General features: G+C 39.5%; 1 protein-coding gene across 3 annotated transcripts in view; it reads left to right on the top strand.

Annotated features, from left to right (window-relative positions):
• The first annotated feature begins 5,622 nt into the window (after positions 1-5,622).
• Positions 5,623-25,261, top strand: part of LOC121299593 (membrane-associated guanylate kinase, WW and PDZ domain-containing protein 3-like) — a 139,530-nt gene continuing 119,891 nt past the window's right edge. For all 3 annotated transcript variants that reach the window (XM_041227404.1, XM_041227405.1, XM_041227406.1), the window contains exon 1: positions 5,623-6,216. In XM_041227404.1, the coding sequence (XP_041083338.1) occupies positions 5,910-6,216 (307 nt within the window). In that variant the 5' untranslated portion in view covers positions 5,623-5,909. The remainder of the gene's footprint in view (positions 6,217-25,261) is intronic.

Raw genomic sequence — 25,261 nt, 5'->3', positions numbered from 1 at the left:
CAGAGGGTATTTAGGGAAAGTGGCCTGAGTGATCTGTTCCTTGGTCTATGGTTTAATTACAAGGACGATACGGAGAGAATTAAAAGTACCGTGAGTGTTTCATGTTTTGTTTGTTTGTCAGCGATTTATTATTGTTTCGCTAGATGGCTAACACGAACTGGGAGCTGTCTCTGCACGCCAGCACTGAACCCTGGACTACACTGCACCATTGTTAATCTGTGTTTGTCTTTCACCACTTACCTGCACTAGAGCACCCACTGTCAGGAGACATGTCTGTTTGTGTTGTGTGTAATTAAAGTGTCTTATTCTTTAATTCTTATATTCTTATAAAATATATACATCTATTCATATGTTTTGAAGTTTAGGGCAATATGAAGATTTGCTGCTCAAGAGAAGGCTTATTAAACTTGAATATTTATCTTATTGCAGCTTTTGTTTAATAAAAGAAAACCCTTTTAAGTAAAGGAAGCATTTTTAAATAAAATATGCGACTGTTCTCAACCCCAGTATAAATAATTTACTTACAGTGGTTTTCAAATGGGTTAAAAATGATTCTCTGAAGCACTAAATATTATTGTAACAAATGTGGATAATCAAGGTAATAACTTACTTGTAATGGAATACTCATATCAGCATGCTGGAATGGTATGATCATTGAATAGTATCAGCATGCTGGAATGGTATGATCATTGAATAGTATCAGCATGCTGGAATGGTATGATCATTGAATAGTATCAGCATGCTGGAATGGTATGATCATTGATTAGTATCAGCATGCTGGAATGGTATGATCATTGAATAGTATCAGCATGCTGGAATAGTATGATCATTGAATAGTATCAGCATGCTGGAATGGTATGATCATTGAATAGTATCAGCATGCTGGAATGGTATGATCAATGGTTTTAAGGCAGCTGTTCTATTCTGAAGGATAAGCAATGTCATAGGACCCATTTTGGCTGCTGAAAGCTATGGCATCATCATCACACATCCTAAATAGAGTTGTCTCTGAGTTATTTGCTGCTCTCAAACATGACGGGAACAACTCAAGGACAAAATTACTAGTCAGGAAGTGAAGCAGCTGAGTGGCCACGATCTCATTCCACAAACAACTAGCAATGTGGCTCAATAGGGTATTCTCTGCAAGAAGCCACTATACTGAATAGCACATACTGGTCTTTCAGGGCATAATGTGTATTAGAGGAACTTCACACTCACCCAACATTATGCTCAACTGTTACTAGTGTGTCTCAATTAATGAGCACCATCATAGAAAATGAATCATGTTCTCTTAATGTGTGGGGATACTATAACAAAGGCAATCTAGGCACATGGGTGAGTGCATTTCCATACTCTACAGAGTGGCAACACTTGTACAGCAGCTGAATATAAAACCTCAAGAAGCATAAGATCCCCCTGTGCAGCACGCAATGGGATTTGACATTGCAAGCTAACAGACACATGCAATCCCTTTCACACTGGGATCCTGCTTGATGAGGTCAGGTGGACTGGGAAACATGAAATGAGCCAGACCGCAATTGAACAATATTCCTGATTGTGTTTGAGTTCTGCATTTCTTACCCTGTTCTGCAGTGATCACTCTGGAAGAGTGCAATGGGATACCACTGAGCTCCTCATGCATGTGAAAATGGCATGATTGACCTATTCAAGGATATCAAGATATGCAGTTGGTACACAGCCATTCTGGCTTTGTTCATCAGTTCCAGTACTTGTTGAAGCACTGATGGAGTCTGCTGTATATATCTTCTCTCATACTCGGCTCGTTCCAGCAACTGCTGCCTTGACTTTTATCTTACCTACACAGGTAGACTGTATAAAAAGAACATAAGAACATAAGAAAGTTTACAAACGAGAGGAGGCCATTCGGCCCATCTTGCTCGTTTGGTTGTTAGTAGCTTATTGATCCCAGACTCTCATCAAGCAGCTTCTTGAAGGATCCCAGGGTGTCAGCTTCAACAACATTACTGGGGAGTTGATTCCAGACCCTCACAATTCTCTGTGTAAAAAAGTGTCTCCTATTTTCTGTTCTGAATGCCCCTTTTTCTAAACTCCATTTGTGACCCCCGGTCCTTGTTTCTTTTTTCAGGCTGAAAAAGTCCCTTGGGTCGACACTGTCAATACCTTTTAGAATTTTGAATGCTTGAATTAGGTCGCCACGTAGTCTTCTTTGTTCAAGACTGAACAGATTCAATTCTTTTAGCCTGTCTGCATATGACAAGATAATGCTTCTGGCAAACATATTTTTGCCAAAGTGACAAATAGCAATGTAGACCACTTTGCTGTACACTTGTGGATATTTGTTTTACTTTTCATGTATTTCGTACTGGGATGGTCCTCATTAAACTAAAATGCAGCTAAAATACATCCACAGTCTACTGAGAACATCCTAGAAATTGAGCCCTTTATTAAAATGATTACTCTTCTGGTTACAACCACTAGATGGCATGCTACAACACAAGTGATCATAGCTCCAGTTTACTCACTGTTCTGATTATTATGTATTCTGAAAGGCTGGCTCAAGGGTATGCACATGCCTGCTCTGAATAATTCCTGGATCCCCTGCACAAAGCTAACAATGCAAAATACGCAGTAAAGACTGGCATGTGAAGCTGAGATATTAATGAAATCTCTGAGAGGTGAAGCTGAGATGTTAATGCAATCTCTGAGAGGTGAAGCTGAGATGTTAATGCAATCTCTGACATGTGAGGCTGAGATGTTAATGCAGTCTCTGAGAGGTGAAGCTGAGATGTTAATGCAATCTCTGACATGTGAAGCTGAGATGTTAGTGCAGTCTCTGAGAGGTGAAGCTGAGATGTTAGTGCAATCTCTGAGAGGTGAAGCTGGGATGTTAGTGCAATCTCTGAGAGGTGAAGCTGGGATGTTAGTGCAGTCTCTGAGAGGTGAAGCTGGGATGTTAGTGCAATCTCTGAGAGGTGAAGCTGGGATGTTAGTGCAGTCTCTGAGAGGTGAAGCTGGGATGTTAGTGCAGTCTCTGACATGTGAAGCTGAGATGTTAGTGCAGTCTCTGAGAGGTGAAGCTGAGATGTTAATGCAATCTCTGAGAGGTGAAGCTGGGATGTTAGTGCAGTCTCTGAGAGGTGAAGCTGAGATGTTAGTGCAATCTCTGAGAGGTGAAGCTGGGATGTTAGTGCAGTCTTCTCATTTTGGCTTTTGGAGGCAAACAGGCAAACAACAGCCTAATAAAATGGACAAGGTGACCTGCTTTCATTCCAGGTGCTTGGGTTTTCAGGCTTCATGGACAGGGCACTAAAAAGCACTGTCACTATAACTGGAGAAAAGAACACTCTCAATTGTAGATATAGCATTTTAACCCCTTCACAGACCAGACTTGGCTAAGCGTGTTTAACCATTCTGCTGCAAACCTATGATCACAATAACCATCCAGTATTCATTTGTTTGAAAGTGTTTGGTGGCATGTAAGCTTATTGCTGTTTAACTTACCTGTTTCCTGAGAGAAACTGCCCAAATAAGAAATTACAAAGAGACCCTAGTAGAACTATATGCTCAGGTAAGAACACAGTTTACCACAGACATATGCTTTATTTTCATAATGCAAAGTGATGATGCAATTTGTGATTATTACAGTTGAAGATCATCAGATGCTTATAGAATCAAACCTCAAGGTTTCTGCAAAACAGAATCATTATATATATATATATATATATATATATATATATATATATATATATATATATATATATATATATATATATATATATACATATAAAACATTTATTAATATTTTCAGTCTAAATTATATATTGTCCCCTGAAGGCTATTACTTCCAATGCATTTGTGTGCGGTACTGTCAAGGAAAGCCAAGTGCAGGTACATTATGTTGTGTTAGATGGGCAATCATTTGATAACTGAATCCAATTTCAGCTTCCATATCAGATGAAACAAGAATGTGACATTCTGCTTTCCCAATGAAAAGAGCTCCTGTCGCAGTGCACTCTACTATTTTGCTGTGAATAGTAACACAGGGCATATCCCTATAAAGGTGCTTTGCAATGGACATTTCACCACAGTGACTGTTTAGCTTACACTGAATATGCAGTTCAACCCCATTCCTACACACTGCAATCCCTCTATTACATTTGCAACCATCAAATCCCCGATTAGGTATGTTCCCTATACACAGACTTGCACTGATCCCCTGAAGCGTGGAGGTATTAGCTTGCCCATTCATGTGTAAATGTGCACCTGAGCCTTGCTGCTGCAGCAGCGTCCTCATCCTTACAAATAAAACAATCATACACAATGCATGTCCGTGCAATCAGATTACCCATTTGACACGTGTCCTCTGACGTGCTGTATTACTGGTTTTGTCCTAAATACGGTACCCTTTAGCATTGCTTTCTTTCATTGTGTTATTTATTTAAAATTGATTACGTGCTTGGGTTGTTTTAATGTTTTGTGTCTCAATATATATATTTTATAAAAAGCCACGATCCATGAATTACTCAGAGTGCCACATGCATCCTTTCACAGTAACAGTAAGCGGGGATTGCAGAATCAATTCAAATACAGCACAGAAAACAGACGTGAAGGAAATGACGGGGGTGAAGGGATTAACCGCATTATCAGTTTATGTTTGTGTTACAAGGTAACAATTCTTCCACGGAAGACCCGCCCAGCTGCTTTTTCTATTGGTTAATCCCCAGTGTTTTTACTCCCTTTCTTTTTCCTGATTGGTAGGAGTCAGTAGCATTCTGCCGCTACTCATTTCCCCCAGTGAAACTAACAAGGTGAAATTGACTAATAAAGTTGTGGAATGGTTTTGGGTCGTGAAATTGCGCACCTTACAACGCGGCGTGAGAGGCGGTTACAAACCCAGCGTGAAATACAGGTTCGCCACAAGAAACAAACAATTGCGTGAAAGGCCGGAGATCTGGAATAAACTGCAAAACAGCGAACTGGAATTGTGCAGGAAGTCAAGGATTTATTTCTTCAAGGTGTTTGTTTTAGGTAGTTCCTGAGTATAGCCACGGCCAAGTTAGCAAACAGAGCGGCGTACTGATCAGAATACAGCAGGAGAAACTTAACGAGCATTGGCATACCGTGTATGTTTCCCTTTGCTTTGTAGTTGACAGGTGATTGGGCTCAGATTAATAAATACTGCAGATACGATACATCTCTTGGCTGGGTTTTGTCATCGGGAAGAACATTGTCCGGATCGATTTCGTTTGCTCATTGACGGCGAGAGAGGCAAGGCTCCAGGATGATCCGAGTGCATTCTGATGCTGCTCTCGGCAGAAATATTTCCTGCTGCTGAAATGAGAACATTTCAACTGTCTCACAAACTTGACCGCTTTTATTTATTTATTTTTTGTGTTGATTTTGGTAGTCAACAACACCGCATTGTAGAACCAACTGTCTAGACAAGCCAATAACCCTACAGAATAATGTGCGACATCAACCAAAACTAAACTGAGCTGATAGCATTGTTATGAATGTGCCTGTTTATTGAAAACATCAGTGCATTTAAATAGAAATATATATATATATATATATATATATATATATATATATATATATATATATATATATATATATATATATATGCATTTTAAATAGAAATATACATATGAGTCTGTGCATTTTAAATAGAAATATACCTATGAGTCTATGCATTTTTCAACACTGAAGTGAAGGGCGTCCTTCGCCCGGGCAGCGGCTGACGCTGACAGCATATTTGTGCGTGTTTTGGTTACTGAAGGAATGGAACTTCTGATCCTTCCTGTGGTGTTTCATTACAGAAGCCGCATACAGCGCGATAATCTGTGGTGTTTAATACTAGTGTACGGAACTGTAGTTTTGTTTTAAAAGGAGGAGTATCATCTACATTTTCCTGTAGGATTATAATAATGTCGAAAACGCTCAAAAAGAAAAAACATTGGTCTAACAAGGTGCAGGAGTGCGCGTTGTCCTGGGGAAATGGTGGAGAATTCAGTTCTGTGGTGGAAATCCACGGGGGAGCAGAGCGGGGCGAGTTTCCCTACCTGGGACAGATCAAAGAGGATGCGGTCGTGTGCCACTCCGGTAAGCCACCGACCCCCGGGGATGTTCTGTTAGAGGTGAACGGAACGCCGGTCAGCGGACTCACCAACCGGGACACGCTTGCTGTGATACGACACTTTCGGGAACCCATCCGGCTGAAGACCGTGAGACCAGGTAATGAAGTTTAATAGTGTTTCTATAAACATACAGGAATGTTGTTACCTAAGGGTGATGTGCGTTACTGAGTGTCATCTTCACGCAGCGATTGCAGTTTATGTTGCCTTTGCAACACAAATCAAGCGCAACTGACAGTGCAGCAGGGTTCTACGCTTAAGTTACAGCCGTACAGTAAATTGTGCCAGAATATTGGGCACTGGGGATCTAGCCTTCATGTTAGGCTGGGCGGCGTTTATGTTTCGGCAGAAAAAGCCAGTCTTGTCTATCCTGTCTAATTGCTTCACCTTGCATTGTTTTGTAAATGGTTAGTCAGTTGGCACTGGGTTGGCCCAGTTATTTATAATAGAATTATATATATATATATATATATAGATATATATATATATTATATATATAATATATATATATATATATATATACATATTTGTCTATAAAGTATATGTATATGTTCCTTGAGACTGTGGACACAATAGATAGATCGATAGTCACCTGCGCGCTGAGGCTGGATTGGTATAGTACAGGGTTTTGTCAGTGTTGCTCACCTGCGTGCTGAGACTGGATTGGTATAGTACAGGGTTTTGTCAGTGTTGCTCACCTGTGTGCTGAGGCTGGATTGGTATAGTACAGGGTTTTGTCAGTGTTGCTCACCTGCGTGCTGAGGCTGGATTGGTATAGTACAGGGTTTTGTCAGTGTTGCTCACCTGCGTGCTGAGGCTGGATTGGTATAGTACAGGGTTTTGTCAGTGTTGCTCACCTGCGTGCTGAGACTGGATTGGTATAGTACAGGGTTTTGTCAGTGTTGCTCACCTGCGTGCTGAGGCTGGATTGGTATAGTACAGGGTTTTGTCAGTGTTGCTCACCTGCGTGCTGAGGCTGGATTGGTATAGTACAGGGTTTTGTCAGTGTTGCTCACCTGCGTGCTGAGGCTGGATTGGTATAGTACAGGGTTTTGTCAGTGTTGCTCACCTACGTGCTGAGGCTGGATTGTTCCCACAATGGAGATTAATGGCAGAGTTTTAGTCTTTCCATAACAAGGGTGTTTAATTATACTTTTAAATGATTAAGGTTTAATGGATTTTGTTTTGCTTTTGTAGTTTTGGTTTGTTTGCAGGTGATTTTGGTTCAAAGGAACCACCAGACTGTTGGTTAATGTAAAATTCTGAAGCAAACAGGTGATAAGCAACAGAAAGAAAACCCCACACTATATCAACTGAGCATTTCCAATTGAAGATTTTTTGTTGTTGTTGTTGTTGTTGTTTCTGACTGTTAAACCCTTGCCATTGGTCCTTGATCCTTGACAATGTTGTTAATGCTAATGAGAGGTAAAAAATGAGAAGGTCAAACCTAAAGTGGTAGTTTCTCCTTTAAAAACAAATCCTATCCAAGGCACACATATGCAGAATAGACCAGGGTGAAGTGGAATCAGGCATTCAGAATAGACTAGGGTGAAGTGGAATCAGGCATTCAGAATAGACCAGGGTGAAGTGGAATCAGGCATTCAGAATAGACCAGTGTTGGAAAACATGGATTGAGAATTGATTAGCAGTTTGCTACGCATGTGGACTGGCAGAGCTAAACTGGTGTTTTTTTCTGAAAAGAGACTAATATTGCAGATAGCAGACTGTTTGGTTCAAATTGCATGTACTGCTTACAATTGATAGAGACATTGCGTCTACAAGTTTCTTGCCGAGCATTGACTGCAAGCTAAAAAGATAACAATGCTGTGGACCAGAAGGGGCCAGGCTGTAAGACTTTTGGAATGCAAAGCATAAAGGGGCTAAAAGGCTCCCAGGGACTGGCGTTGGACCCAGAGGTTCTCAGAGAGATCGAAAGAGATAATGCCACTGGGATCAAAGGGGCAGATTTATGGACCTTTTTTCTCCAGGAGTGTGAAGAATGCACTGAGTTCAGAGGTTGTCACACTAGACTACACACACACACACACACACACACATACATACACACACACACACACACACACACACACTAAATTAACAGAATAATGTGTTGTACCTTGACCATTGGTTAAGTGTCAGAGAAAGGGGAGGTGGACCATCTATACAGAAGGGTATTTAATGTCATGCAAACATTGTAATGTTGAGTATTGTGTTTGTCCTGTACCTGGGACCAGACTCCCTGCATATTTCAATAAACCTGGTAACTGATTGAAGAAAAGGACTCTGTGGATTTTCTTGAATCTACTTAATCACCGTCATTTTTTGTAAGTTACTTCAACCAGGGTGAAGTGGAATCAGGCATTCAGAATAGAGCAGGGTGAAGTGGAATCAGGGATTCAGAATAGACTAGGTTGAAGAGAATATTTAAGGATCAAGGTCCCAGTGGATTCCTCCGAGTGCCCTGAACAATGCCGTATCTCTGGGTCCCAATGCATTCCTCTGATTGCCCTGAACAGTGCTGTGTCTCCGGGCTGGAGGCCTGGAGGCCATGCACAGTAAAGAAACTTGTTGTTGTAATCCATTTTTAAAGCCCCCCTTTTTCCATTTAAGTTTAAAAAACCCTTTTGCTCCCCCCGAAGCAGCACATGAAGCAGTGTCTTCAGATGAGATGGAAGGGAGAGCCGTACGGCAGAGCGTGTGCTGAGTCAGGATGAGCTGAGATTCCTGTGCCTGCATTCCTCCTGGGGGGTTGCTTTGAGGCGCAAGCTGCAGCCATCCATCCATTCCTCCTGGGGGGTTGGTCTGAGGTGCAAGCTGCAGCCATCCATCATCATCCTTGATGGACACAACTTGAGTACTCGCAAGGAAAAGTTCATCTACAGAACTGTCTCAAAGCCACTTTCTTTTTTCATATTTTGTATTCTTATCTATCTTGCCACATGGCGTCATTTAGAAAAAGTTGTACTTAGACAAAATGCTTACCATATTTTCTTGAGTATAAGTTGAGAAATTTAAACCCAAAACACAATCCAGAAGTTGGGGGGGTCAACTAATACACAAGAAAATATATGAACTGATCAATTATTTATAGTAAGAGCCTATATTTACTGATTGCAGTGACCGGTGGCAGCATGAACACTATAGAGGGGCATCATCATCATCATAATAATAACGTTCCCTTTTCTATTGCGTGACCCCTTGTTGCCTTCTGTTGCCAACAGCAGCAATGCTTTGTTGTGGGTAAATCCTTGTCGCCCTCGTCTCTCAACTCAAAATGCATACATCTCAAGATTTGGCAAAAACGATTCTGTGACATATTATATATATATATATATATATACACACACACATACAGTGCCTTGCAAAAGTATTCAGACCCCTGACCAATTCTCTCATATTACTGAATTACAAATGGTACATTGAAACTTCGTTCTGTTCGATATTTTATTTTAAAACACTGAAACTCAGAATCAGTTACTGTAAGGTGACATTGGTTTTATGTTGGGAAATATTTTTAAGAAAAATAAAAAACTGAAATATCTTGCTTGCATAAGTATTCAACCCCCACACATTAATATTTGGTAGAGCCGCCTTTCGCTGCAATAACAGCTTTAAGTCTTTTAGGGTAAGTATGTACCAGCTTTGCACACAGTGTCGGAGTGATTTTGGCCCATTCTTCTTGGCAGATTTGCTCCAGGTTGTTCAGGTTGGTTGGACGACGCTTGTGGACCACAATTTTCAAATAGTGCCACAGATTCTCAGTGGGATTGAGGCCACTGTAGGACATTCACCTTTTTGTTCTTAAGCCACTCCAGTGTTGCTTTGGCCTTGTGCTTGGGATCATTGTCCTGCTGAAAGATGAATTTCCTCCCAAGCTTCAGTTTTTTAGCAGACTGAAGCAGATTCTCTTGCAGTATTTTCCTGTATTTTGCTCCATCCATTCTTCCTTCAATTGTAACAAGATGCCCAGTCCCTGCTGATGAGAAGCATCCCCACAGCATGATGCTGCCACCACCATACTTCACTGTAGGGATGGTGTGTCTTGAGGCATGGGCAGTGTTAGGTTTGCGCCACACATAGCGCTTTGAGTTTTGGCCAAAAAGCTCTGTCTTATTCTCATCTGACCACAAAACCTTTTCCCACATCGCAGCTGGGTCACTCTCATGCTTTCTAGCAAACTCCAGACGTGATTTCAGATGGTACTTTTTGAGTAATGGCTTCTTTCTTGCCACCCTCCCATACAGGCCAGTGTTATGCAGAGCTTTTGATATGGTTGACTGGTGCACCATTACTCCACTCCCAGCCACTGAACTCTGTAGCTCCTTCAAAGTGATTGTTGGCCTCTCTGTGGCTTCTCTCACAAGTCTCCTTCTTGTTTGAGCGCTGAGTTTTGAGGGACTGCCTTTTCTTAGCAGTGCCTGGGTGGTGTGATGCAGCTCCTACTTCCTGATTATTGATCCAACTGTGCTCACAAAATATCCAAACATTTGGATATTATTTTGTACCCTTTCCTTAAGGTATGCATTTGTTTTACTTTATCTCTAACTTCTGTAGAATGCTTTTGGTCTTCATTTTCCTTCAGATTCACAGCCTTACCAATGATCCTTCAACAGTGGGGTTTTTATCCAGAAAATGTGACAGCAACTTTAATGGTTCACAGGTGGAGGCCAATGGTAAGGTAATTGTGTCCTCGTTAGGGCAATTTTTTTCATCTGTGCAAACTGGGAGCTTCCACAACACAGGGGTTGAATACTTATGCAAGCAAGATATTTCAGTTTTTTATTTTTCTTAAAAATATTTCCCATCATAAAACCAATGTCACCTTACAATAATTGATTCTGAGTTTCAGTGTTTAAAAATAAAATATCAAACAGAATGAAATTTCAATGTACCATTTGTAATTCAGTGTGTGTGTGTGTGTGTGTGTGTGTGTGTGTGTGTGTGTGTGTGTGTGTGTGTGTGTGTGTATATATATATATATATATATATATATATATATATATATATATATATATATATATATATATATATATATATATATATATATATATATATATCCCAGGTTTGTTTAACACAGACGCAGTTTCATTGAATTACAGCCAGACCACACCACCCCCACATCCCATTGAAATACATACTTCCATGTGGGCTAGGAAGGAAGTGGGGGTGGGGATTGTATACTAAAATAATACTATTGTAGGCTATACAAAAATAAACATGTACTGTATCGTAACACGTGTCAAAATGACATGCCTGGCGGTTCTAGGTAGAAGAGATTTTAAAATTGTAAATTTTGCAAATCTGCTACAGGATATCTAATACATATGTTAATAAAAAAAAAAAAAAAAGGATACCCGAATCTCGCCCTCACAGTGGGGGGGGGGGGCGACTTTTACACAAGGTGCTCTTTTACTCCAGAAAATATGGTATGTTTGCACATTAGAGGAAATTGACATCGTACAGTGTTTTTAAAGCCGTCCGAAATGTTTATGGTAAACAAACCCATAAAAGGCACCCTCTCCTGAGAACAGTGGATTTTTTTTATTAACATTCACCAGATAAGAACCTTCAGATGAAATATTAATGATCACTATCACAGTTGTTCAGTATTTTAATAGCATCCCTGTGTTCTACCACGGCCATTATAGTTTCTAGCTTCACATCTATAAACAAAGTAAATGAGCAGCTCTGTGTATTATTCTGTGTGCTCTGTAGCTGAAAGTGTCTCCCATGCACTCTAAGGGGATACGCTCAGCAACACAATGGCTATCATTTGTCAGTTTTTAACTATTGTAATTTTAGCCATTAAATGAACCACCCCACTTAAGTACCTAATTACACCCTTGAATTAGTATACCAGGAAGATTGTTCATGGAGAAGAATGGATAACTTCATTGATGGAAAGTCAGTGGATGTGACATAAGATGATCGCATGATCGACAACAGCAACAGTAGACCGTTCATGAAGCATGCATAGATTAAGAGGGGGCTACAGTATTAAATAGGACTATATAACATGCATAGGTTAAGAGGGTGCTACAGTATGCTTCTGAAGACTAGGAATGTTTTGCAAGTGTGCGTTACACTTTCAGCGAGTGTACAGCTAATTATGAGCTTTAGTTACTGAGTGTCGCAAACATAGTGTATTATTATGCTGAGTGAAAGTTAACCCTGTCCTTGCTCTGCTGTTTGACTTCATGGAAAGAAATCTCACTGATTGTATGTGAGGTCTAATTCGAATGTCTAGGGCAAGGTGTTTTCTCCCAGACGAATGTGGAACATTCAAGAGCCCAGAAACACCAGACAGTAATGGGCTGCTTCTGAGCCAATTGGACCGTGTGGAATGGACACTTAACTTTCAGACTGTCCCTATGAGAAACCAACATCACAAAGGCTGAGCCAGCTAGTCAAGATACCAAAAATAAACTGTAACAGGCCAATTAGCCTATGGATACCCTAAAGCTATTGTAGTTTAGTTTTGTTTCAGAATCACTAGCAATGGAAGTGCAGATACACAGTCTTCTCTCGTCTTCCTTGGCTTTCTGCATGGGGTTTACTGCCAGGATTCCTGTCTCGTGTAAATTAACCGCTTCAACTCCAGATGCAAAAATGATACCCCTCCCAGGTACCAGATTTTGAAAAGAATAATAATGTTTTCAAACCTGTAATTGCTATAAAATGTTAACATATTATGAATAAAACACAAACAAATGACCTAAACTGTGTTTTTCATTAACCCTTTATGCTGTTGTGTACTACATACCCATGTTCAATATAGAGATGAAAAAACGTTTTTTTTTTTTTTAAAACAATGAAAACAAAAATGCTGCTAATAACAATAATAATGAGTAAACCGTGATTATCAAACATCATCAAAATGTGTGCCATTATTGACTTGTTCTGTGCCATGTATTGAGCAGTTCAATACAACACAACCTGGGGTTGTCTTCGCAACCACTGCACATTTTTTCTTGTGTCTCTTCTTTTTTTTATTTTCGTAGCAGACCCTGCACCTTTTTTGCAGTCTCTGCTTCACTTGTGTTGCAGGGATAGTCACAAATGCGTGTAGGGCTACTTTGCGCAGGCATTGTGATGGATCTGGCTGCCGCAGACTCCTGCTTCATTGCCTTGTACCCAGTGCTGTGTTTTGATAGTATTTTGTCGCAGCTATGCGATTTCAAACCAAACAGCTTCTCGTCTGCAGCTGGCTTACCTGTAAAGAAGCTGCATTCTGTTTTGTTTGTACAGTTTGTACTTGGCTCCACATCCTCTTCATCATCATCGCTGAGTGATCAGTCAGCATCACTGTCGCTGGTATCGAAATCCTCTGAACCAGCTTCATTCCCATTGCTCATTATAGAAAGACCAGGTACGTTGCCGTGTTGAGCTTTTGCTAAAAACCATGTACTACTAAACAAGTAAAACTAACAATACAATAATAATTTAAAATATAATATATATATATATATATATATATATATATATATATATATATATATATATATATATATATATATACATATACACACACACACACACACACACACTTGTAAAGGTTGATGGCTTCCTGCAATGTCTCTGTCTTCTAAACGCCCACAGGTAGATTGGAATCGCTAGATGACGCGCAGTTGGATACAAATGTCACCTGACCCTTCCCCGACTTTCATTGCACATTCCACAGTAGCACTGCCTTAGAGAATGAAACCTGAAACGCTAGATTGAGAAACCGCTTCTAGAATAGAATGGGAAGCTTGACGTATGCACTTGCAGCACGGCACAGTAAGTGGGTTTTCGTTTGACGTGCGTGCATATGTCATGGTGTTGAAGTGGTTAAATGTTTCTACTTAAAACAAAAATAAGCAGTTTTGCTTTCTGATCTTGTGCATTTTCACATTGTATTACAAGGACACCTGTGAATTTACTTTTATAAGACAGCTATCTGCCTCTCACCTTGAAACCGTAATAATTGCTTTCATAACATACAACACAATTTCGTATGTTGTATGTACAACCATTAAATGTATTTATCTAAATGCTAGAAGTATCAGAAACAACATTTTAGAACTTGAAGCTACTGCACTAACAAGTAACTATGATGTGATAGGTGTTACTGAAACGTGGTTGTCTGAGAGTGATGGGGACGAATATATTTGTGGGTATACACTGTATAGGAAAGACAAGCAGGACAGAAGAGGAGGAGGGGTAGCGCTATACATAAGAAACAGTCTTGAAGCCCAGGTGTTAAACCTGGACAAAGAAAACAAAGCTGAATCAATATGGGTCAGAATAACGGACAAAAATTCAAAGGGCATAATAATAGGAGCATGCTATAGACCGCCAGATTCAGACGGTGAGCAAAATAATCTGTTATACAATGACATTAGAAATGTGTGTAGCAAAGGAGAAGCCATACTAATGGGGAATTTCAACTTCCCCCAAATAAAATGGGAAAACCCAGTGGGTAGCACGACGGATGAAATTGAAATGGTGGAAATGACAAATGACTGCTTCCTAACACAATTTGTCAAGGCACCGACTAGAGGGGAGGCATGCCTTGATTTAGTCTTTTCAAATAACGAAGACAGAATAACTAAAACAGAGGTCAGAGAACCACTAGCAAACTCAGACCACAACATGGTCTCATTTGAAGTGTTTTTTAAAACCCCAAAAGTAATGACTAAAGCTAAGGTTTACAATTTTAGAAAAGCAAACTATGAAGGTATGAAACAGAGACTAACAGAAGTAGATTGGAGTAAAATAGAGAAAAAACACACACAGAAAAAGGATGGTTGTTCTTCAAAAATGTAGTACTAGAGGCACAAAACAATTATATCCCTAAAGTAGACAAATCTAAATGTAAAACTAAATTGCCAAAATGGTTTAATAGATCAATTAAAAAAAATATTCAGCGAAAAAAGGCACTTTACAGAGCATTAAAAAAGGACCAAAAAGAAAGTACACAGAAAGAGTACACGGAACTGCAAACGCAAGTCAAAAAGGAAGTTAGAAAGGCCAAGAGAGAAATAGAAATGAACATTGCTAAGGGGGCTAAAACCAATTCCAAAATGTTTTTCCAATATTAGAACAGCAAGAGAACATTCAAAGAGGTGATTAAATGTCTAAGAGATACAAATGGCAAAATCGTAGATGAAGAAAAAAAAATAGCAAATATATTAAATGATTACTTTTCACAAGTTTTTACAAAGGAAGATACTGACAACATGCCCCACATGTCACCCAGTTCGTATCCAGTTTTAAATAACTTTAGCATAACAGAGGCAGAAGTGTTAAAGGGACTAGGAGCTCTTAAAATAAACAGACCCCCTGGGCCGGATGAGATCCTCCCAGTAGTACTCAAAGAAATGAAAGAAGTAATTTACAAACTGCTAACCAAGATCATGCAGCAGTCTCTTGACACAGGGGTGGTACCGACAGACTGGAAAATTGCAAACGTAATACCGATCCACAAAAAGGGAAACAAAACTGAACCAGGTAACTACAGACCAATAAGCCTGACTTCTATTATATGCAAACTTATGGAAACTATAATAAGATCCAAAATGGAAAATTACCTATATGGTAACAGGGTCCTGGGAGACAGTCAACATGGTTTTAGGAAAGGGAGATCATGTTAACTAACTAACTACAAGCAAGATGGGCCGAATGGCCTCCTTTCGTTTGTAAACTTTCTTATTTTCTTATGTTCTCCTGTAATGGAGGGTTTCTGAGCAGTTCATTCTCAAACCTACAAAATCTGTCCACCTGACTAATACAAACCCTGTGAAGCTGTCTGGAACGTTGCAGTCGAACTATTCATTCAGATGTACAAATGCACAACCTTTTATTTGATTGAAAATGTGTTTATCCACATTTGTTTCTGTTTCACTTTGAAATCCTAAAACTAATCTTATGCAGCTATACTATTAAACATAAAGTTTACAAATGAGAGGAGGCCATTCGGCCCATCTTGCTCGTTTGGTTGTTAGTAGCTTATTGATACTAGAATCTCATCAAGCAGCTTCTTGAAGATCCCAGGGTGTCAGCTTCAGCAACATTACTGGGGAGCTGATTCCAGACCCTCACGATTCTCTGTGTAAAAAAGTGCCTCCTATTTTCTGTTCTGAATGCCCCTTTGTCTAATTTGTCCATTTGTGACCCATGGTCCTTGTTTCTTTATTCAGGTCGAAAAAGTCCCTTGGGTCGACATTGTCAATACCTTTTAGAATTTTGAATGCTTGAATTAGGTCGTCGCGTAGTTTTCTTTGTTCAAGACTGAACAGATTCAATTCTTTTAGCCTGTCTGCATATGACATGCCTTTTAAGCCCGGAATAATTCTGGTTGCTCTTCTTTGCGCTCTTTCTAGAGCAGCAATATCTTTTTTATAGCGAGGTGACCAGAACTGCACATAATATTCAAGATGAGGTCTCACTAGTGCATTGTACAGTTTTAACATTACTTCCCTTGATTTAAATTCGACACTTTTCACAATGTATCCGAGCATCTTGTTAGTCTTTTTTATAGCTTCCCGACATTGTCTAGATGAAGACATTTCTGAGTCAACAAAAACTCCTGGGTCTTTTTCATAGATTCCTTCTCCAATTTCAGTATCTACCATATGATATTTATAATGTACATTTTTATTTCTTGCGTGCAGTACCTTACACTTTTCTCTATTAAATGTCATTTGCCATGTGTCCGCCCAGTTCTGAATCTTGTCTAGATCATTTTGAATGACCTTTGCTGCTACAACAGTGTTTGCCACTCCTCCTACTTTTGTGTCGTCTGCAAATTTAACAAGTTTAAATTATATGGTAGCTTTCCCCTGCCTTCTCCAAGGTTTCCTGCAGCATGTTGTTCAGATGTCCCTGAGAGTGCCACTGTCCTCAATCCAGCTCATTTATAAAACCCATCACATTTGTAGTAAGTGTTTTGTGGGGGAGAATAAAGAATCCGAAGCTGCTGCTTAGAATGCTGAAGCAGGGTTCTTGTGGAGTGACAGGCTGGATCACAATGCTGTCCGCTTTGATGATACTGTTGCAAAACATCCACGCAGATTAAAATGACTCTGCTCCCTGTCCAGCAATGGGTGCTATCTGAAGTGTCGTGTTAATAGGCTGGAATTGGTTTTTGGAATAAGACAAAGTGACTGCGTATGTGTTGTGTAATATCTGTGTGCAAACTGTTGTACGGTTATCGGTTACATTCGACACCTGGTTAACAAATTGCCTGAGAACTAAATAACTGTCTTGTGTTGGATTATGGTTCGTATCCTCTGGACAAAATACCCTATTTATATTTTGCCATTGGCTTTTTCTTTTTCATGAATTATTCTATTAAGGGGCTATTCATACTAGTGCTGGGACAAACACTGGATTTCCATGTTTTTTAAATATTCATTTGGATATTCATTTGTTTTTCAAAAAGTGGTTATATTGCTGTGAATGCAGGTAGAGGCAGGGGGTGTGGCCTTGTGTGTGTGTGTAGAAAAATATCCCAGGAGTAAAGAATACGTTGTGTAGGACTTTACCCCAGTGAATTAACTACAAAACAAAGGATGCCAAATAGCACTTCAAGTTATACATTGTTTTGTTTATTCCGCATTTGATTTATTTAAAAAAAAAAAAAAGTCATTGCTTGCCGTTACCGTTTCTTCACAGTAAATAGTGGTCATAGACACGTTTTCATAAAGTAATAGCATGAGTTTACGTGTGCCTTTTTGTAGCTGAATAAGCAAACGAAAACTGAAATTTAACTTTAAACACTTCAAATAAAACAAACGTGGAAATGTTGTTGTAAAGTGAAGAGGGGGAAAATGTACTGGAAACTCAACGTTTTGGTTCTCGTTTATTACATTCCACATAACAAAAGTCACACAATTTATATATATATATATATATATATATATATATATATATATATATATATATATATATATATATATATATATATATATATATATATATATATATATGTCTATAGTCTATATGAAAATCACTTCACAGCATTTTCAGGTAGCTGGGTACTGTTTAAGCGAGGCATTTCAGTCCCATGAGATTCTGGCTCGCTCTAAAGCAGCACAGCACATTTTTTGTCCCACATGGCTTTCCATAAAGATCACTAAGGGTGTGCGCATAATCTGGTTTGTTTACTTTTTGTTGTCTAAAACTTTAATAGAGGCTCAATAGCTGCTGTGTTGATTCTGTGGTTTTTGATATTAATCTCACACTGAGCTTTTTTCATTGGTCATTATTTTAAACTGTTGCGCAAATTCTGATGAGAGATGGTAACTAAGTGCAAGGTATTTTTGTCATTTGTAGCAAATGTGAACATCTGATTTTTGTATCTGAATACATGAAAAAAAAATATTCGGATGTTTGTCCCAGCACTAATTCATACTGTTTAGTGTCATGCGAAGGCTGGACAATCCAGTAGATGTCTGTGCTTGTTTACACGTATTTTTTTGATCTTGACAAAGGAAACTGTGGTGGTATCCAAACTTGCTGTGCTCACCGGAGGTCGAAGCCCAATGTCACACGCCTTGTCATGTGAGCGGAGCGCCAGAGAACACATTCACGTGGATCTGATGTTGCCAGCAGCTGGGACTCCTGCCATAGTAACTGTTATACTGGAAGCAGCTGTATTGTCAAATGAAGTGTGTTCTCTTGTGTATAGGGGCATTTCTACGCTAACGGGGTGTGCATGTGTAACACAAAGTTTAAAAAATAAAGTTCATGATGGGATGTTCACCCCACTCCTGTCATGTGCTCTAGAGTCTCAATGCGTTGAATTCTCACTTTTTGTGCTGCACAAATGCTGCAGGCACTTGAAGTTCACACTCCATGCATGGGAATGCTGCGAATGAGGACCCATACAAGGCATGAAAAGAACCAGAACATTACAATTGTGTTCATTTTGTGCATGCCTTGTTATTTATTGACATTTTATTATGAACAACAGTCAAGTATGGGAGTCCAAGGTATTCCTTATGATCCTTTAATCAAAAGTTGTGTTGCTTGCACACAATTATAAGACTCCTTTATCCAGGGTGACTTTGCGAGGATGTGCTTAGTGGCTGGTGTGAAACAGGGAGGAGGCACAACCAAAAATTCAGTTAAGAGAAACAAATACTTGATTTGTGAACAAAAGTAATCTTGTTCTTTCAAAAAATAACTATTTACACTGATCCTGGATCAAAAGAAAACAAAACATTGTCAGATAACACAATCCTTCTATACCTCGGCTACCACAGAGGCCAGCTACTAACCTCCAGCCCACCCAGAGCTCCTCATACTGACCTCTTTGAGACCTTTTCTTAGGTAGGTTCCTCTCACAGCAAAACCATTACTGGGCAAATACCCATAATAATTCTACATTAATCCATATTATTATTATTATTATTATTATTTATTCACTAAGAATGCTTTACTTCACATTCATTTCAATATAAACTCAATCTTACCCTTATTAACTTTACCATTATTAAATAATAGGGTTAAACAAGATTAAATGTCCCGTCTATGGAAAAGGTAAGCTCAGTCCTGAAAGAACAGTGCATATGAAGCATGAGCCTCAGGAGCACGCACCCCTTTCCACACAGACAAGAGCCTGCCACAGAGAACAAGCAGACATGCATCACATGCGCTCCTTAAATCCAATGCTGAGCACCATGTCTATCACTAATTGACTAATCTCAACTCACAACTCCTGTGTGTAGAAGCATTTTCATTAGCAAAGAATACTTACTTAGAAGATATGAGTTCACTTTACCAGCAGTGTGCACCCTGCTACCCAAAATGATACATCACACTCAAAAAGAACAACAACAAATGTATAAATACAGATTTCATTAGAAAATAAGAACATAAGAAAGTTTACAAACAAGAGGAGGCCATTCAGCCCATGTTACTTGTTTGGTTGTTAGTAGCTTATTGATTCCAGAATCTCATTAAGCAGCTTCTGGAAGGATCCCAGGGTGTTAGCTTCAACAACATTACTGGAGAGTTGGTTCCAGACTTCATCAATTCTCTGCGTAAAAAAGTGCCTCCTATTTTCCGTTGTGAATGCCCCTTTATTTCAAATTTGGAATGCTTGAATCATTCTGATGCCATTCCACGATACCTGACAAACAAATACACACAGATTGAATAAACATTCATTTAAGAGAGTTATCTTGCCATTTACAAAAAGAAAGTTAATCAGTACTTAGTGGAAGCGACAGCGAGTGGGAGAAGTACAGCGTGGAAAAGTACAGAGCAGTTTCGAAGCAGAAAGGAGAAATTGCATCTTGAATTGCTTTAATCAGAAAACAGAGGACATTGGGGAAACACAGCCGCGTGTGTTTTTCTGATAACAAACAAGCTGAAACTCGGAGCAGCTGATTCAAATTCAGCGCCGTTTTGAGACACGGGCGAGGGGAGGAGCCGACAGCACAGCAGAACAACGCAGTTAAACGAGGCAGTCTTCCCAGCGACAGCGAGTGGAAGCGACAGCGAGTGGGAGAAGTACAGCGTGGAAAAGTACAGAGCAGTTTCGAAGCAGTTTGAAAGCAGGCTGACGGCTGCAGAAGAAAAAACCCTCAACATGGTCTTCAAGCCAGTAATCTGTGACACCTGCTTGATGTGGGAAATCCGAGAAAACCCAGCGGAGCTAAACCAAGTGTGCGTAAAGTGCCGCGCGATCCAGGATTTGCATAAACTAGTAAGTATGCTAGAAATGGAGCTGGAAGAAGTGAGACAGCAACAAGATCTTGAGGAACTGGCACACCCACAATTCATGGAAGTCTGCATCACCCCTAACAGACTGAAAGCCACCAGGGAGATAGAAGGTCAGAACAGCTGGGTTCAGGTAGGCAGAAGCAGGGAAAAAAAGAAACTTCGTCAAACACAACCACCAGAAATCAAAACAACCAACAGATTTGAGTCACTTCAGAATTGTGATGAGCAGAACCAACAACAAGAGAATGAAAGGAACAACATCCAGGACCCCATTGACAGTGGTGACCAGACAGCAAAAAGAAGGGAGGTCATGATTGTTGGGGACTCCATATTGAGAAACACAGCAAGTTCAGTTCGCAGTTTGGACCCCCTTACTACAACAGTGTGCTGCCTTCCGGGAGCCTCGGTCAAGCACATCACTGAAAACGTGGACAGGCTCCTAGAACGAACAGGAGACGACCCGGTAGTAGTCGTCCACATCGGTACAAACAACATTGGAAGAGACAGACCAAAATCCCTGCAAAACAAATTCAGAGAGCTAGGAAGGAAATTAAAAGAGAAAACCAAAACTGTGGTATTTTCTGGTATACTACCCGCACCTTGCAAAGGACCATATGGACAGCTGGAAATAATAAATCAAAACCAATGGTTGAAGACGTGGTGCACACGGGAAGGCTTCACCTATCTTGATCATTGGACCACTTTCTACAACGAGGACTATCTGTATAGACGGGATGGACTGCATTTAAATAACAAGGGAACTAGTCTACTTGGAGAAAAGATCCTCGAGCAGGTTCGGAAGCATTTAAACTAGAAAGGAAGGGGGGAGAAATCAACAAAAAAACAGAAGGGAGACCGCATCAAAACAAGAACAACAACTCAGGTAAGACAACCATTAAATGTGTTTATCTAAATGCTAGAAGTATCAGAAACAAAATTCTAGAACTTGAAGCTACTGCACTAACAGGTAACTATGATGTGATAGGTGTTACAGAAACGTGGTTGTCTGAGAGTGATGGGGACGAATATAATATTTGTGGGTATACACTGTATAGGAAAGACAGGCAGGACAGAAGAGGAGGAGGGGTAGCGCTATACATAAGAAACAGTCTTGAAGCCCAGGTGTTAAACCTGGACAAAGAAAATAAAACCGAATCAATATGGGTCAGAATAACAGACAAAAATTCAAAAGGCATAATAATAGGAGCATGCTATAGACCGCCAGATTCAGACGGTGAGCACAATAATCTGTTATACAATGACATTAGAAATGTGTGTAGCAAAGGAGAAGCCATACTAATGGGGGATTTCAACTTCCCCCAAATAAAATGGGAAAACCCGGTGGGTAGCGCGAAGGATGAAATAGAAATGGTGGAAATGACAAATGACTGCTTCCTAACACAATTTGTGAAGGCACCCACTAGAGGGGAGGCATGCCTTGATTTAGTCTTTTCAAATAACGAAGATAGAATAACTAAAACAGAGGTCAGAGAACCACTGGCAAACTCAGACCACAACATGGTCTCATTTGAAGTGTTTTTTAAATCCTCAAAAGTAAAGACTAAAGCTAAGGTTTACAATTTTAGAAAAGCAAACTATGAAGGCATGAAACAGAGACTAACAGAAGTAGATTGGAGTAAAATAGAGAAAACACCCACAGAAGAAGGATGGTTGTTCTTCAAAAATGTAGTACTAGAGGCGCAAAACAATTATATCCCTAAAGTAGACAAATCTAAATGTAAAACTAAATTGCCAAAATGGTTTAATAGATCAATTAAAAAAAATATTCAGCGAAAAAAGGCACTTTACAGAGCATTAAAAAAGGACCAAAAAGAAAGTACACAGAAAGAGTACACAGAACTGCAAATGCAAGTCAAAAAGGAAGTTAGAAAGGCCAAGAGAGAAATAGAAATGAACATTGCTAAGGGAGCTAAAACCAATTCCAAAATGTTTTTCCAATATTACAACAGCAAGAGAACATTCAAAGAGGAGATTAAATGTTTAAGAGATACAAATGGCAAAATCGTAGAGGAAGAAAAAAAAATAGCAAATATGTTAAATGATTACTTTTCACAAGTTTTTACAAAGGAAGATACTGACAACATGCCCCACATGTCATCCAGTTCCTATCCAGTTTTAAATAACTTTAGCATAACTGAGGCAGAAGTGTTAAAGGGACTAGGAGCTCTTAAAATAAACAAATCCCCTGGGCCGGATGAGATCCTCCCAGTAGTACTCAAAGAAATGAAAGAAGTAATTTACAAACCGCTAACCAAGATCATGCAGCAGTCTCTTGACACAGGGGTGGTACCGACAGACTGGAAAATTGCAAACGTAATACCGATCCACAAAAAGGGAAACAAAACTGAACCAGGTAACTACAGACCAGTAAGCCTGACTTCTATTATATGCAAACTTATGGAAACTATAATAAGATCCAAAATGGAAAATTACCTATATGGTAACAGAGTACTGGGAGACAGTCAACATGGTTTTAGGAAAGGGAGATCGTGTCTAACTAACTTGCTTGATTTTTTTGAGGATGCAACATCGATAATGGATAATTGCAAAGCATATGATATGGTTTATTTAGATTTCCAGAAAGCTTTTGACAAAGTCCCGCACAAAAGATTAATTCTCAAACTGAACGCAGTTGGGATTCAAGGAAACACATGTACATGGATTAGGGAGTGGTTAACATGTAGAAAACAGAAAGTACTGATTGGAGGAAAAACCTCAGAATGGAGTGTGGTAACCAGCGGTGTACCACAGGGATCAGTATTAGGTCCTCTGCTATTCCTAATCTACATTAATGATTTAGATTCTGGTATAGTAAGCAAACTTGTTAAATTTGCAGACGACACAAAAGTAGGAGGAGTGGCAAACACTGTTGCAGCAGCAAAGGTCATTCAAAATGATCTAGACAAGATTCAGAACTGGGCAGATACATGGCAAATGACATTTAATAGAGAAAAGTGTAAGGTACTGCACGCAGGAAATAAAAATGTACATTATAAATATCATATGGGAGATATTGAAATTGGAGAAGGAATCTATGAAAAAGACCTAGGAGTTTTTGTTGACTCAGAAATGTCTTCATCTAGGCAATGTGGGGAAGCTATAAAAAAGGCTAACAAGATACTCGGATACATTGTGAAAAGTGTTGAATTTAAATCAAGGGAAGTAATGTTAAAACTGTACAATGCACTTGTAAGACCTCATCTTGAATATTGTGTGCAGTTCTGGTCACCTCGCTATAAAAAAGATATTGCTGCTCTAGAAAGAGTGCAAAGAAGAGCGACCAGAATTATTCCGGGCTTAAAAGGCATGTCATATGCAGACAGGCTAAAAGAATTGAATCTGTTCAGTCTTGAACAAAGAAGACTACGTGGCGACCTAATTCAAGCATTCAAAATTCTAAAAGGTATTGACAGTGTGGACGCAAGGGACTTTTTCAGCCTGAAAAAAGAAACAAGGACCAGGGGTCACAAATGGAGTTTAGAAAAAGGGGCATTCAGAACAGAAAATAGGAGACACTTTTTTACACAGAGAATTGTGAGGGTCTGGAATCAACTCCCCAGTAATGTTGTTGAAGCTGACACCCTGGGATCCTTCAAGAAGCTGCTTGATGAGATTTTGGGATCAATAAGCTACTAACAACCAAACGAGCAAGATGGGCCGAATGGCCTCCTCTCGTTTGTAAACTTTCTTATGTTCTTATGTTCTTATGCATTTTTGTTTTTAAAGCCTGGTGAATGATCTCGCTGAGTTTAATGTGTGGTCTCCTGGTGATGCAGAGCTTGGGTGCCTGCTAATGTAATGCTAATGCTTTACTAGTGATACTCTCAAGCTTTCTGAAACAAGTCAGCAAATTGTATTAATGAACCAAGCAATCATTTACTTTTCAACTCCCTCTGACATTTTTCTCTGTGCTTGGTTGAATTTCATTTGAAGAGATGCAGTTGTTTAGATGCTAATATACTTCTCAAGCACGGGCAGTGTAATGAGTAGCCAGGATGAAGGCTTAATGAAGGGTTAATGAAGGGGCGCTGTGGTAGTTGCATTGATGTGTGCAGCAGATTGTTATGCTACGACAGGTAAACTGCTTCTTGTTTGGCTCCAATTTTAGCAGAGCGTGCTGAAGAAAAGTGTTGGAATGGAGTAATGCTGCATTAGTAAGTGATATTAAAAAACGATGCCTATTTAAAGTTTTCTTTACTAACCTAACCATTTCCTTAACTTTGCTCAGCTTTGTTATGATTTCAGCATGCTGTTGGCAGCCTTGATCTTGATAGATAGATGTCTCAAGAACACTCAGCTCTTAGTTTCTAGCTGTTAGAAAACATGGATCGAGAATTGATTATAGTTTGCTACGCATGTGGAATGGCAGAGCTATACTGGTGTTCTTTTCTGAAAAGAGACTAATATTG

The sequence above is a fragment of the Polyodon spathula genome, chromosome 25, assembly GCF_017654505.1.
Source record: "Polyodon spathula isolate WHYD16114869_AA chromosome 25, ASM1765450v1, whole genome shotgun sequence".
Taxonomy (NCBI): Eukaryota; Metazoa; Chordata; class Actinopteri; order Acipenseriformes; family Polyodontidae; genus Polyodon; species Polyodon spathula.
Note: the sequence above shows the minus strand (reverse complement) of the source record. Positions and strands in the feature narration are given on the sequence as shown.